This window comes from Paramisgurnus dabryanus, chromosome 13, assembly GCF_030506205.2.
Source record: "Paramisgurnus dabryanus chromosome 13, PD_genome_1.1, whole genome shotgun sequence".
NCBI lineage: Eukaryota > Metazoa > Chordata > Actinopteri > Cypriniformes > Cobitidae > Paramisgurnus > Paramisgurnus dabryanus.
The window spans coordinates 31,517,252-31,533,784 of NC_133349.1; the positions used below are offsets into that span (position 1 = coordinate 31,517,252).

The window sequence follows — 16,533 nt, forward strand, 5'->3', positions numbered from 1 at the left end:
TTGTGGCCTTAGGAACACTTAAGGAAGTTTTTTATAAAATCTGACCTTGTTCAAAAAATAACAATGCATGAAAATCAATGTTGCTACCAATCTTTGACCCATCTCAGGGTATAATAATAATAATAATCACATGGTGGTTCAAATGTGTTTTTTGGAAAATATTTAGTTTTTTTGTTTTTTCTGTTAAAAAAAAACATGGGCTAATGTAAACAAACAGGCATATAAATGGTTAAAATCTCCACAAATTTTATCAATATTTGATATCTTTGTTTCAGGCAGAACTAGTTCTAAAAGACTGCATCATTTAAAATGAAAAAAAGTATTGACGTATGATATTTTTAGAGCAATTTTTAGAAAGGTGTCATTTTGTGGCCTTAGGAACACTTAAGGAAGTTTTTTATAAAATCTGACCTTGTTCAAAAAATAACAATGCATGAAAATCAATGTTGCTACCAATCTTTCACCCATCTCAGGGTATAATAATAATAATAATCACATGGTGGTTCAAATGTGTTTTTTGGAAAATATTTAGTTTTTTTGTTTTTTCTGTTAAAAAAACCATGGGCTAATGTAAACAAACAGGCATATAAATGGTTAAAATCTCCACAAATTTTATCAATATTTGATATCTATGTTTCAGGCAGAACTAGTTCTAAAAGTCTGCATCGTTTAAAATGAAAAAAAATATTGACGTATGATATTTTTAGAGCAGTTTTTGTGAAGGTGTCATTTTGTGGCCTTAGGAACACTTAAGGAAGTTTTTTAAAGGAACTCTTGAGGGTTAACAGTAGAATGTTAAAATTAAGTATAATTTTATTTTAAAGCTATACAAGTGATTTTCTTTTTGTCTTCTGTAGTTTGATTATCAATGACACAAACATTAAGCATTTATTATAAGGGGAACTGTCCCTTTAAGACCAGATAAGCATGGATCTATACACTGACACATATGATTTCTTTCTAAACTGTTCACTTATAAAAACTGACTGTTTTTATAAGAATACTTGCCAAGACTGTGGTTTAACAAGATAATTTGTGTGTATGTGCCCTCTCAAGCACAGCGAAATTATGTGTTTGCAGGCTTTTTGAAACATGCGTCTCTGTGCGTGGGCTTTTGAGTTTGTGTCCATGAGTGTGTGTGTGCTTCTATGCACACAAAAAACAGCTCACTTTAGCATTTTTGTCACTCAAATAGTCTAAAATCGCTTAATTGTTAACATTTGTAAAGCTTATAAAAGCATGCAAATGATAAACTTTCTACATTAATAGTTTTCTGATTAATGCTTATTTGAGTGATTATTATTAAACAGATTGGTTTCATGTAGACTACAGTATGTGTGATTTTTCTGCTTTCCAACAAAAAAATAGTGTCTCTTCTGACTTGGTGGACCAGCCTTAAATCTGTCAGCATTAACCAATTTGAATTAACAGTATTTCATGCAATATTTTGCAATTTTAACATGTTTACATTTATGTATTCACAGTAGGCTAGTAGACCAATGTGACTTAAAAGAGATGTCCATCAATTGCTTCAATCCATTCCAATAAAATTCTTTCAGCTCACTTTGCAATGTCAGTCTATGAATACATGTTTTAACTGATATCATTGACACCTTAAAATTCTACAGTGATAAGGTTTTGCAGCGTTTTGTGTCTTATACTCGACTGACAACTTTAATGTATTCGCTATGTGCATCCTCAAGCACGTGTATGACAAAGAACACAGAAAAGGCAAATTACATCAAAGTAACGCAAGAGTGATTCGAAAGCAGACTCTTTAAGGGCCCTATAAAATCCGTTTTATTTTTTCCCAAATTCCGTTTAATTTTTTCCCAAATTCCGTTTTCTCCGTTTTAATTTTTGCAAATTTCGTTTTTATCCGTTTTAATTTCTGGCAATTATTTTTTTACCCTTTACTGTTATTTTAGTCATAAAAAGAGTGTGCCTTTAATGTTAAGGATTAAAATGTAAATGATTTGGGGAAAAACTGGATAACAGGATTACTTAATGACTGTAAAACATGCATTTACACACGCACATACACATGCACACATACGCGCGCGCCCACACACAACTCAATTCAATTCAATGCATTGTTTAGTGTTGTTGCAGAAGACTACAACAAGGTGTCAAAGCAGTAGTGCCTTCAGAAGTGCCTTAAACACATCAATCCAGCGGAACGCGAACTTACAAAATAACAGTTCTCCGGTCACATAAAAGTAATGTGAGAACTGCTCAGAACAAAGTGCTTAGCGTCAAATTTCTTAATTTTTTCGCTGACAAAAGCAGATCGTGGAGAGCCGCTTCACCATGGTTTCAGTGTTTTGGAGGGGGTCTGAAACAACGGGAGGGGGTGTGTCGCCCAGATTTACTTCCCCCGGTCTGCATTTCCCCCAGACATACGTTCGTCTCCCACACAAAAACATAATTTTATTCAAAATATGTTAAATTCCGCAAAATTCTGTGTTAATACTAGATTCCGTTTTAATTTGCCAATTCCGCGATTCCGTCCGCGATTCCGTGATCGCGGAAATTATAGGGCCCTACTCTTTATGAATCACTTTTGTGGTACTTTAATGTCACCTACCTCTCGGTTTTTGTGGCACCGCAAAAAGACAAATCCCCCCCATCCTCACAAAAATAAAACACATTGGATTTACGTGAATTAGACAAGTCATCCCACCAAAGTCAGAAAATATTGTAAACAATACTTTTTCACTTTGCAGAAAGACTTAGGCATGTCTGAGAAATAAATGCACTCACTTTGTCCAAACAGCACTGCTTATTAAATTTATTAGGGTTGTATTCAGAACGCTGTGTCACATCTATAATGTTTTATAATATAATAATTTAAAACACAAATAACTTTATATACAAAACAAATTATGTCCATGCTATATATGATGGGCAACTCTTTTGATTTCTTTTTGCTCTGATCAAACATAATGATGTGTTACATAAATGTTTCATATATATATTTATCACCAGCTTCCGTTTGTTTACTATAAAGTTGCTGAACTTCAGTATAAAGTTGATGAATTGTGCAACTTAACCATACTGATATATTAGATGTCCTATTATATTTGGTTATTTCAATGTCAATTAGATGTCGTCTTATGATTTTCAATAGTCTGGGCAGCTTTTAAAACTGTCACGTCCGTAACAGAGAAATGTCAATGTCATGTCTTTCCTCATAAACAGAATATGTAAAATACAATAAATATTTCAGCAAACAGCCCACTCTTCTCGGCATATCTAATTCCCTTATCTAAAATAGAAAAGTGTATAGACTGAGATTTTTCTGACGTCTGGTAATAAATACACGTTTATGTTTCAAGTTTTGACAGCAAATGCCCCGCCCATAATGCAGAAATTTATCATGTGTACAAACCTGCTCAATTTAAGTTTATTGACAGCTGGGATATGCAGGGTCTGCCTGTTAGTGTGCTGCACCATATGTGTTGTGTTTTTAATTCCAAGTCAAGTTAAAATCAGTTTACAGATTTTTGCTGTTCGGTTTAAGACGTGTGTGAAAAACATCCAAAACACATCCTTCATACTACAAGCATTTAGTAACTAGAAAGTTGAGGAAAGATTTCAAATCTTTTGCTGCATCCTATTTTTCCTACACAAACTATGCAGTATATGTATGCACTGTTTTTATTATGGGAAAGTATTTAGATTTGTAGCAGTGTGTAGGACAAAAGTATGCAAATACTAGGACATACTGACAAGTTACAGAAGTGACACCAATCATAATACAACTGCCTGTATTCAGCTTTTCTTTACATATATCTTAAAACATTACATGTTATATTGCCTACTATTTAATTTTACTACTAACTATTATTTAAAGGTGCCAAATAATGCATTGAAATAATATGTTAAACTGTTCTTTGATATCTATCAAAGATGTGACTTTTTTAAGTGCAAAAATGATCCAGAGACCCTAGGATTTGCCTTTAGAATGAAATGGTCTATTATGACCTTATTTGAAAGGATCATGAATAATAATGTTGCACTTTGCTCTGATTGGCTGTTTCACAGAGCAGCTCTTTCAGTAGCTCTGTGTGTGTGTGTAAACAGACCTTATGTTTGAGCCTGTATCAGACGAAGATACAGATTTTGACGTTAGCATATATAGCATTAAGTAGCATATAGCGCTAACTCAGCAGTCACAACTTTGTTTTAGCATTGTAACAACAACATTGTAATTAATGTAATGTGTAATTCAATGTTGGGGCATATGTCTCGTCTGTAACGTTACAGTTGGTGCTATGTTGAGATTGGTCTGTTTTCCAGCGGTCTTTTGCATGCAGGAGGTTTACATAAGAAGGTGTTTGAGGCTTACGAAATGTCATCACCATCTACAGAACTCTTATTATTCATCTATGCCTACGTAAATACAAGTTTTACATTCTACGGCACCTTTAACCGAAATATTTAGTTGATCTATTCAAAAGCACCACTAAGCGTAGGAGGGTTTGAGACATCAAAACAAAATTGTTCCTATCATACTCATCACTGCATTTGTCTGCAAAGACTTCAAAGACTTCAAAATCGGTATAAATGAGTGCATAAAAATAAAGCATATTATAATTACCAATCTGTTTGGCGGCTTGAAGGACATTCTTTAGTTCCTGAGTGACCACTGGCTGATCTCTCTTCTCCAGATGTTGGGTCACGAACTGAACAATCTTCTGCCACGTCAGACCTTCCTGAGCAAATATTTTCTGCCTTTTAAGGCGCTTAGTCTACAAAGAGGTGCATAAAACAAAAATGCATTAAATTTTTATGAACAATAGTTACAAGGACTATGTTAGATTTGAGCTGAATATAATATTTACAACACCCATTATTTTCGCACAAATGGCAGAGACTTTTATATAAAGTGACTTACAGTGCATTACAAGGTGTTCACACTGCTAAGGCAATGCTTTACCACTGAGCTACAACATATAACCAGCATCTAAACACTGTGAATGTCAGTTAAAAATAATACTGATGATGAGTTGTTTTATCTCTAGTGCCATAGCAATACAGTACATTGCTGTTTTGGTAAGTACAGTGATATTCCTTAAGAAGTTTGCAAATACCATGAAACATGAAATTGTGTCTAAAGGAGTGGGAATGTGCATGGTCTAATTCTGAGCTACTGACTAAAGAATTGAAAAGTGTCCATTTTGGTCAAATTTGAGGTTTTATTAAATGAGTACATGTCTGTTCTAGATCTAAAATGATCTTCATGTGTACGTTTTTTTTGAGAGGAGTAACATCCTAAATACTTACTATATGTGTGTCCATCAGAACCATAGCACTTGTGCATCGTTTTGGTTTTAAAACATGACGAAATGAGAAAATAAAGTGCAGGACTTGTTTGAAGATTTATTAAGAGTGATAAAGTGTGGGACCTGGTTGAAGTTTAGAGAGTTATTTAAAGGAATAAGACATAAAAGCAATCATACTCGTGCTGACTGACTTGATTTTTCTCAGAATTCACTGCTGATGCAATCGATTTTAAACCAGTTTAGTGTCAGATACTAACAAATCATACATCATACTGAAGGTTGTTTTAACAGGATAAATAACGATAATTCATTTTAGACTCAATTTGACAGGAGGGGTCATGCACACGTGACAAATGACAGCTCTGAACTAATTTGTGGAATTTAATAAAATTGACCAACTCTGTTTGATACATTCATGTCAAGATACAACAATATGTCGATACTGAGCTCACTGTGCGATACATATTGTGGCGCTTTAAGCAAAAAAAAACAATAGTTTTTACGATTATTATTATTTCCAAGGCATGGTGTAAAGATAACAAAAATGTTTCATTAAAATTGTTGATTAACTCTTTCACCGCCAGCATTTTTAAAAAAAGTTGCCAGCCAGCGCCAGCGTTTTTCATGATTTTCACCAAAGTTTAATGCCTTCCAGAAAATGTTCTTCTTTAAATATATAAACATACAATATACCAAATGAAAGAACAGACCCTCTGCTTTCAAACAAAAAAAAACGTTACATCCTACCTTTAGTGGTTCTTTTGCAATCAGCTTTTGAATATGGGTAGGTTTTTGCAAAAACACCATATTTTGAGCAAAAAGTAGAGATAATTCCATTTTTATGACGGACTTTTCATAGAGATCCCATTCAGAGTGATCTTTAAAACAGACACGGACATGCAGCAGCTTGCCATAGGGCAATACTTCCGGTTTTAAAAAGTTGCGGAAGGTGGATAATAGCGGTATTGCGGAAAGACGGAAAATCTTGTCATTGGCGGGGAAGCGTTTTCTCTTAATTGACGAGATATCTCGTCAATGGCGGGGAAAGAGTTAAAAAGCTAAAATTGGAATTAATTTGGGTTGGTACACATAAACACTGGGCAATGGTGACACCAAAATAAAAATATTCATAGTTCTGAAGCTGAAAATACATTAGACCATACTGTATGCTTTTACTCTCTCACTGTCTACATATGCTGTAACTAATAATAAGAGCCTTTTTAATTGGTAAATCAGACTTTGGCATTATCAGGAATAGGGGTGGGCGATAAACCTGTAGATATAATAAACCGGTAGAAATTTTGGACTATCGTCTCTATCGAGGTTACAAAAACGTAAGATTTGTACACGTATTTGAGCACCGCAGTTTTAAAACAAGTGATTTTTAAGCCATTAAAACACAAACAACAGATCTATGTGCGTGCGCCGTTTCTGTGAGAGAAAAGCTCGCGCATCTGCCTCCCATTAAGCTCATGAGCATTTTTGCCGCATTATTGGCCTTAAATACACACGCGTCAAAATTCCCATCTTTGCAAGTATCCTCATACAGTAACCATGACCCAGGGTTTCCCGCAGCACTTTTCAGTTCGGGCGACCCGCCTTAGCTGGGAAACCCTACCGCCTTAACTAGGTCGTAAAAAAAATTGCTACAAAAAAATGCCGTCAAGGGCATCTCGGAGAATAGCGCAGACGCTCTTCACACCGCGAGCGGGCACGCGCGCCACGCGGCCGGAATGAGAAAGACGTGGTCTGGACCATCACTGTCTGGAGGATAACTAGCCAGTTGATAAAACTTCTCGGAGAATAGCCCCCCGCCCAACCCTACCACCTTAACTAACAAATTTTCTGCCGGAAACTTTGCGACCATTTAGTTCTTAAGTGAAAGTAAACAGCTGAATAAGGGAAATTACTTATTTTCGCTCCTGTCTGTCGCTCATGTTAATCAAACAGCATCGAGAGAAAATCTCCCTGCTCTTGACTAAATCACTTTTCTATCTTTAATAAGATATACATAATTATTTATTATCATTCTTTCATCACTGACTGTTAATCTTCAGTGAGCTTGAGTTTTTTTATCTTCTTTTAATACTTGTAAGATTTTGGTGAGAATTATGAAAATTCTATGGTATTAAATATTTTAATGATATAGAAACCCTATTAAAAGATTTTTAAAAATCTATGTGATACATGATATAAAATTTTGGTCATTTCGCCCACCCCTAAATATATACCCATTGCACTAATATACATTATAATCACAGTTAAAAGTAGTTTGATGTAATACTGTCTCAGATGCTGTAAACTTTTTTCTCACGCAGTGCTCAATTTTTTAATGCAGCCATTAGTTGGATCTGTACTTAGACAAGCTGCACACACAAAGGCTCTGCTGGTGCTCGCTGTGTCCCTTCTCTCTGCCTAATGCACTTAAGTACATGATAAGAATAAACCATCTAAAATGCTTTGAATATTCATATTGCTAAAACTAAATGCAATATGGAAAACTAAATGATGTTAGCGCTTTCTTTTTGAGTAGCACCACTTTAAATGAAGTCCACGCTTTCACTCTGAGTGCACGCTTCACTGCGGACCGCTTCAGATGAGCAATGAAATCAATCACAGCTCTAATCACAAAGCTTGTCAAAATGACTATTCCCGAACTTCCCACTTCTCCAAATTCTGTGTCCATTTACTCACTCTCATGTTGTTCTCATGCATCACACACACATTCGAGTTTACCACAGTATGCACAATGAAAACCTGCATAATATAAAGCCTCCTGTCTCTTTAATAGACCTGGAATTGATCTTATAGGGTTGAAGTTGAGTATGATGAAACTTTGCATTTTTGGGTGAATTATACCTTATACAGTAAACCGATTTTCTGATCAAACTAATTCTATATAGCAAATCATATCATATTGACTAAAGATGTAACGGTGGGGAGATTTTTCACAGATTATCCTACATGTGACACAGGTATAAACAGTAACGTCAGTATCAACGGGTGGGGGGTTAAATCGCTTATTAATGCCTGTGCAACCATCCTTATTTTATTTTTTAATTAGCAAATTAAAATTGCGTTAAATCGCTTATGAATGTGCATGCAGCTGCCTTTCACTTTTCACTTTTGAATGAGGGCGCACTCACATTATCCAAACAAAACCTGGCTCGGGAAAATTTGACCCCCAAAGCCTGGTTCGTTTGACTAGTGTGATCACTCTGTTTGGTTAATCGCACCCCGACCGGCTTGCAGAGGTGGGCTAGAGCGCGGTTCACTTGGGCTTAGGTCGTATTTCACGAAAGCTAGGCAAAATCGCGTTCATAATCGAGGAAAATCATCTCCGATTATGAACGCAATTTTGCCTAGCTTCTTGGTGAAATACGGCTCTGTGTAGTAAATGCTGCTCCATCTGAAAGCAGGTGATGCCAATTTACTAATAATCACTGAACCGGCTTTACTGATGAGAATCGAAGAATCACAGAAGATTTTTTTCACCAGCTCAGGTGTGAGCGCAATCGCACCTGACCGTGATTCAAAAGGAAAGACGTCAATTGCGCGACCACTCACCTTTATCTGCCTCCGTAAAAACCATCTGATGCGCGCAGCAGGGTTACGTGAATGTCCGAGCAGCACACGTGACAGATCAACTAAGCAATATGATGTGAGAGGGCTGTGTCATCGCACAACAAAACGACTCTGAATAAAAAGCACAGACTTAACATTACGATGGGTTCCAGTGTTAAAGGCGCTCTAAGCGAATCTGTGTGATGTCACTGCTTGTTGACGTTCGAAGTGTTTTCAAACAAAACGGATCGTAGCTAACTCCTCCCCTCCACCTCCTTTCCGTGCTTTTGGAAAGAGTCATGAACGCGCCAAACCCCCCCTCCCAAATCCTTCTTGTCGTTTATTGGCTGGAACACTTTGTTGTGTTTTGAGGTGGTAGGTTTGACCACTGTGTTTTTGATGCAGTTTGCGAAGCCTGGGCTGTCTACAGTGTGTTCAGGGGACAGGCAGCTGGCAGATAGTGAGGGGATGTTTACTGTATAAAAACAAAAAATGTTTTATGGCCTAAAACGCATGAATTCGCTTAGAGCACCTTTAAGAGAGCTCTTTACTTCCTGCTTTGTTCAAAACAATCGCATTTTTATGACGAAAGTGCGCCCGGGTGTGTGCATGCTTCTGGGGGAGTAGGAAAAGGGGACAATCGCGCTGGGGCATGGTTTGGATTGGATAATGAGAGTGCGCCCTTAGCGGGAATACACTTGTTTGAATAAAGTGCTTGAAGTGAGCCAGTGCATGACCGTACTTCTGACATGATAAGCGTATTTTGGACAAAGCACCAGAACAACTGGCACTTTTCTGCTTAAATGGTGAGTTCATTATTATTCTTAGTGAAAACCGTAACAACATAACAATGACGATTTGCTTACATTAAAGGTGCCAAAGAAAGCACTGAAAAATATCTACATAGAAGGAAAAAATGATCCAGAGATGGTTACATGTCCATTTACAACCCTAGGATTTGTCTTTAGAATTAAATGGTTGATTTTTACCTTATTTGAACGGGTCATGAATAATAAAGTTGAGCTCAGCTCTGATTGGCTGTTTCTCAGAGCAGCTCCTCCTTCAGTAGCTCTGTGTGTGTGTAAACAGACCTTATGTTTGAGTCTGTATCAGACAAAAATACAGATTTCTGACGTTTCTGAGTAGTAAGTTTGCAGGGTTTTTTTCAGTATGGACCTGCAAAAACTGTAACGTCAACCGTAGAACTTCAGCCTAAAGGCTAGCGTATAGCATTAACTAGTATATAGCACTAACTCAGTAGTCACAACTTTAACTTAATGTGTAATTAAATGTTGGAGGCGTACATCTTGATTGTAACGTCACTGCTGGTGTTATGTTGAGACTGGTCTGTTTTCCAGTGAACTTTTGCATGCATCAGGTTTCCATAAGAAGGAGAAAACAATTGTGTTTGATGCGCATGATATGTTATTAACATGTACAAAGGTCTTACTATTCATCCATGACTAGGTAAATACAGTTTTACACTCTACGGCACATTTAAATATAAAACTTTATAAAAAAAAAAAAACGAATAAGCATGTGGCTTCCGCCATTGTGTTTGTCAGCTGGAGTCGCCTCTCTCATTAAGTGATAAATGTAATCTGACACCTGCTGCTCATCTGTGCTGTGTTCAGCTCACACTCTGCTCCCTAACTGAACTAAATGATTTTGTTACTATAAAAATTCAAAACGCCCTCGAGGGACAGTATTGCGGTGGGCACGTGATGCAATCGCTGAGAGGTTCCGGTAACACAGACTATCGCAATAAGCCTTATATGGACGCAGTTTTATATTGCAAAATTTCAATACAACATGCATCGTTACACTCCTACAGCGCAGTCTTCCCAGCTACTCCAGCAGCAAATGCAAACAGGAAAAACCATCGGTGGGCATAATTGCAGATTACTGTTGTTTTTAAGGCCAATTAACCTGCAAAAATGATGAATCTTTGGTAGAAATGTATCTAGTTTTACTGTTTAATTATATGTATTGACAATGCAAGTAATCAAAAAGTAATTTTTCTTTAGATATATTTTGTAAATAATTCAGCAATATTTGAATCTATATTTGGCAACAGTGGCTTATTGGTTGAAATAGTGGATACTTTAAATGCATTAATACTGAATATAAAAGAAAACTGAGATCTATGGGGTTCTAAATCTCTATCTATGTTAAACTAGTAAAGCCAATCTGAAATTGTCTTATTTAAGAGCACATTAATGAAACATATGTTCCACTGCACACATCTGACGGACACAATATGATGGGTATTTAAATAAGCTCATCAGTTTGTGTTCAATAGGTCCCGTCACCAGGGCAGTAAGTAAATTAACACTACGACATTGTATCAGCACTTAAGTGCCCTCTAAAACTCAACATTATGAAGCATGCCCTCAGATAAACCTGCAACCTTTGCTCTTTGTCCTAGAACAGCGGCGGTGCCCATAAAGATATTTAAATGTAGGGATGAGTGAAGAAAAGATTCCCGCTGAGCCGAGGTATGGGCTTCTGATTCCTCAAAATCCCAATAATCAGAAAGACTACAGAAAAAGGGCAGTCAAAGCTCATACAATACACAAGGATTTTCAAGGTTGGACCGACAGGATTAAATAAAGTGTAGAGGGAAGGACATCAGATTACAAAAAAAAGACAAATGATGTTTTGGCTATTAATTAGAGCGATGTATATCTCTTGACTGATATTATCAGCTCAACACAGCACTTTGTAGATGTGGCTTTAATGGCTTGAGTTCACCTTATATCACAACATTTTAAATACTGGAAAGAAATCATCATAGCTAAACCTTCAATTAACTTTTGCTGTTTATGTGCTAAGCCTAAACAAAATGACTAGATGTGACTGTTAAAATCTATACAGGCATTGCTTTAATGCATTGCGCTAATTTTAACAACAGCACAGTAGACGCCGCAAGTGCCCAAGGCTAATTAAAAAAATAGCATGATAGATGTAACGTTAGCAACCTGTTTGAAAATTGTAAGTCTTCTACTAGCTGTGCCAAGAGAAATCTGAATCGCCCATAGACAGTAAAAGGAACGTTGTTGAACAACTTTGTCTCATTGCTTTTATGGACTATGGGCTTCTCCCTTGATTTTATGCCTCCACGTCCACCCGACTGTCTCATAGACAGTAAAAGATTTCCTGCCAGCTTCTCTTCCTGTCCATATGGTACTTTCTCTACTGTGCGACAGAGAGTCGCAGGTTATGACGCAATTGTTAGACTGTTTTTTGCAAAAACTGCTTCTACTGGGCCATAACGTAAGATACAAGGTAATGGAGCCTTTAATACATTTTCGTGTTACTTTAGAAATAATTAATGGACAAATAGAGTCTTTAAACGCCTCGGCTGTAAAGTTATTCGCTGTCAAAGTGAGCCCAAAATAAATGGGAGTCAATGGAATGCTAACAGCAGTTGGGGGTCTCTAATCAATGGCTAATTCAATAAAATATGAAACCCTGCCCCCCTGATTTTAAAGAGTAACTAAACCCTAAACCAACTTTTTTTAGTTAATGATCTGTAAGAATGATGCTTTATTAGTGCTGTTCATTGATTTTAGTACATTTTTTGACATTTGGATATAAAGTGTTTCAATACTACAATATATGGTGTAAAAACGTCTGAGTGCTGCCCTCTTCAGGTTGAACGGTGGTTACTGCAGTTGAATTTTCCTATTGGATGTTGGGTCCAAAAAATGACTCGTGACGTAAGCAGATTCAAGCTCACCACGCCCTTGTTACGATCTCACCACACACTTGGTACGAGCTTTAGTTCGTCCCCTCTATCTCCGTTGGGATCTGCCCACTTTTCTTGCATTTTTCAAATATTGCCAGTGGGTGGACTCACGCTCTGACCAGGGGTTTAGTTACACTTTAACAACAGTGGAGTAGACATGGTGAGCTTTAAACACTTATTTTAAAGTCCCCCTGTAGTCGATTATTTTATCAGTTAACACTCATCTTTAAGTATCAGAATAGAATGTTAAAGTTTTTCCTGTCACAGTATTTTCTTCATGTTTTAAAAAAGCTTGAATGTAAAACTACACCCCTGCCTCATTTAGTATACGTGGAACTATGAATATGCCAATTAGTCCCTGCCTCCACTCTTTCACACCACCTCAGACCATAGATATATACTGTATGTAAATAGATGCTACATTTGGAAGTTTCAAACATAAGTCTGGTTTCACACAATGCATACTTGAACTGTTAACGCGCTGATGTTAACATTAACACTACAAGTGTGAGTATAACAGAAGCAGAGCTGAAGCAGCTGTGCTGTGATCATTTTAGCGTTGAGTCTATGCCCCATCCATAAATAATATCTATGACTCGAATTACTGATCCACTCATTCAACTGTGATGATGTGATTACTTGGGTACATTTTGTGACTCCAGTTTAATGGTGAAAATACTCCGCAATGATGTTGAATGATGAATTTGCACGTGGTTTTTTTTATGTTCAACTCTCAACCCCTAAATGTGTTAGGATATCAATAAAAACACACTGTGCATAATTTTTTATTGTTCCTATAATATCTATAGTTTGCTCAAAGCCTTTTGACTAAAAGCCAAAAGACTTTGTTCCAGTTATTTCAGTCTTTTCTGATCCGAGTAACCATATAGCGGACTTGCTTCAGCCATTGTCTCAGTGTATATTGTCTATTGTGCTTTCTTGCTTTGAAAGACATACAACTAAAACAGGAGTTTTAATAGGATGGAGCATGGTCAAATAAGTCCATTGCTGCCATAAGTATATATTATTAAACAATTATACATGCTAGCACAATGTGTTAAACTTCAAAGGTCTTGAGCAAGCTCTAAATATTAATTAATATTGAAACAAAAATCTTTATTTATTCAAACAAATTAGTGGAGTAAGAGCATGAACTTTTAAAAGTTGAAAAATAAGGACCACCCTAGTATTGATGGCTCAATCGGATTAAAAAGCCTTCATGTAAACACCTTAATCAATACAATTGAGGTCAATCGGATGCACATTTCGATCGATTGAAAGGGATGGCGTAGTCCGATCTATGATCCGATCATCAAGAGAAAAGCATGCACATAAACGCGGCAATCGTAGTATTTTCTTAATCGGATGCAAAAATACCTTGTGCGCATGCGTAGAAGAATTGTGCTTAAGTTCACGTCTCATATTTATGTATCACATGATTCTCGTGTACATTTTGCAGAATTCATGTCTTTAATAACATTCCATAAAACAATAAAATAGTGTTGTGTCTTTTGAAAAGTGTTTTGCCTATATCTAAAAACTTCTTAAGAACAACTTTCTGCAAATCAACTTTGTACATCAAGTGATAAAGCATGAACCTGACGAGAGATGCTGTCAGCTGCGTTGCCAAGTCCTCTGCCTTTTTCGAGTTCAGATATGGGCACCTTTTGAACCGTTTACACAAGTTAATTTTTTTCATAAAAAATTAAAGGGTTTCGTTCAATAGTTATTGGCATTTGGGCTGTGAATGGCCTAGTTTTGAATGTCCACTGGGATGGTTTTGAAATGACAATCTGGCAACCCTGGATGTGTGGTTGCGCAGAAGTTTGGTTAGGATTATATGAAAAGTAAATGTAAACAAACATTTTAATCAGATTGCAATGTTTAGGGTACATGCAAACTGTACTGTTGTCACTTGCAATCAGATTAAATTCAGTCGGATTGACAAAATTTTGGGCATGTAAACATAGCCATTGAGCATTGACACAGTACTGAAGGATCTAAGGATCTGAGCTTCTTAATAGTAACCTGCGTGTGCAGAACAGAGTCCCCTTCATAAGCAAAATGACGTCAACTGGCATACAGGTTTGAAACAACATTGGTCTGACTAGTGATGAAGTTTTTGATTTTGGGTTGAATTGTTTCTTTAAACAAAGAAGAGTCATGTAGTCTTACCTTTAAATCATAGACATCATGTGTGAAATCCTCCTGTTTGCTGACATTAGAGAAAGAGCGCAGGGCTCCAGTGAGACGAGGAGGAGACATGACCACCGGCCAGTCGACAATAAGATCTGTTCATGCAGAAAAGACAATACGTGTAAAGAATGACAGTTGTTTTGCTTGTCTATTTCTCTAATTAAGATATATATATCTATTCAAAATAAAAACATAGACAACCAAACTCAAGCTCATCTCAGGCTTTGATAATTCAGGGACACTGGTCTGATAAACATACAACATTATGATGTGGAGCAAGGCTGCTAATTCACTATTACTGCTAACGTTACATAGACTATTCGTTTATAATAACTTGCTTAATTCTGCCTTTAAATAGAAAATATATTTATATTTATACAGGATTAATATTTTATCAAACAAAATGTATACATCTTAAAGTATCTTTCTGGGATTCACGTGGCATATTAGATCTACGCTTGTTGGTCTAGTGGTAACAACATTCCCCTCTGGTGCTGTCTAACATCACACACAGGTTTCAGGATAAGTCAACTGAATAAAGTGTTGTTTACAGTCTGTAATGAATCACAACAAAACTAACTTCTCTTATAACACTCATAGCCATGTATTTAAATGCCTTAGCTTACAAAAATCAATGTTAATTTAAATAAATATAAACAATGACTGACCACTGACAGGCTTTATGTGTCACGTATGTACAGATTTAGAGAAGCTGGACTCTCTCTCGGCTGGTTCTGTCAAAAGCTCGGCGGTCGGAAGACACGCGGCTGCGTTTCAGACGCAGTGCAACATGGGCATTGTAGTTTTGTTGTGTTGCTACGCTCTTCAAATCATCTACGGATAAAACGCTCTGGACTACAACATCCGGCAGAAAGACAAAGGCGGAAATAGATAGGCAAAAGCAATCGATCTGTGATAAACAGATGTGTTGATTTGAGTAGGTTCTCCGGTGTTCTCACAACTACAGTCCAAACAAAACTGGTATTTAAAACAATCGTTTTATTGTGCACCAAAACAAATCTATAACATTTTCCTCACATAATGGATAACTATGAAATTTTTCATAAATGTAAAAAATATATCAAAAGTACTTTCATTAAGAAGCTTCCTTCAAATCACATTTCACGTCACTATATTTTCAAAGAGTTCAACCCAAAAGTAATTTAATAAAATCATTTATCATACTTTTCTAAATCTTCCTTAAGTGAAATAAATTCATTTTAAAATATGAAATGACATAGTATGTACCCATCTTAAGAAACTAATAATAAAAATAATAATAATGAATAATAATAAATAATGAAACTTTGACTTTGGAAAAACACTTGTCAATTTTGGCAAACTGATATTAAAATCACTGAGTATTTTTCTTACAATATATAATGCTGTTTTGGTCTTATTTGTAAAATCACGAATATTCACGTTAATCTCCCTGAATTACTAAATAAATTTGGTGTACTTACATTTTTTAATGATTGCTCTGACAAATTTTTCAATATTTTAAACAATTTTCCAAAACTCTTAACAAAACTCTGTCTGTGTAACCTATACTATTAACACATCTATTGTTGCTTTAACACAAAACGCATACAATTAACACAAATTTAAAATACTCGTACTTTTTTTACACACAAGCTCAAACAAAGCCAAAAAAAAATATAGATTTTTAACGTTTTCACAAAAATAACATAATGTGCTAAACCTGACTTATAGGCAAAAGTAAAAGTGAACAGC

At 36.1% G+C, this 16,533-nt stretch overlaps 1 protein-coding gene across 1 annotated transcript in view; it reads right to left on the reverse strand.

Annotated features, from left to right (window-relative positions):
* ascc3 (activating signal cointegrator 1 complex subunit 3) overlaps positions 1-15,577 on the reverse strand; it is a 294,060-nt gene extending 278,483 nt beyond the window's left edge. The window contains exons 1-3 of the mRNA XM_065246358.2: positions 15,468-15,577; positions 14,779-14,894; positions 4,604-4,754 (exon numbers count right to left, since the gene is read on the reverse strand). Coding sequence (XP_065102430.2) covers positions 4,604-4,754; positions 14,779-14,868 — 241 coding nt within the window. The 5' untranslated portion in view covers positions 14,869-14,894; positions 15,468-15,577. The remainder of the gene's footprint in view (positions 1-4,603; positions 4,755-14,778; positions 14,895-15,467) is intronic.
* Positions 15,578-16,533: the final 956 nt, after the last annotated feature.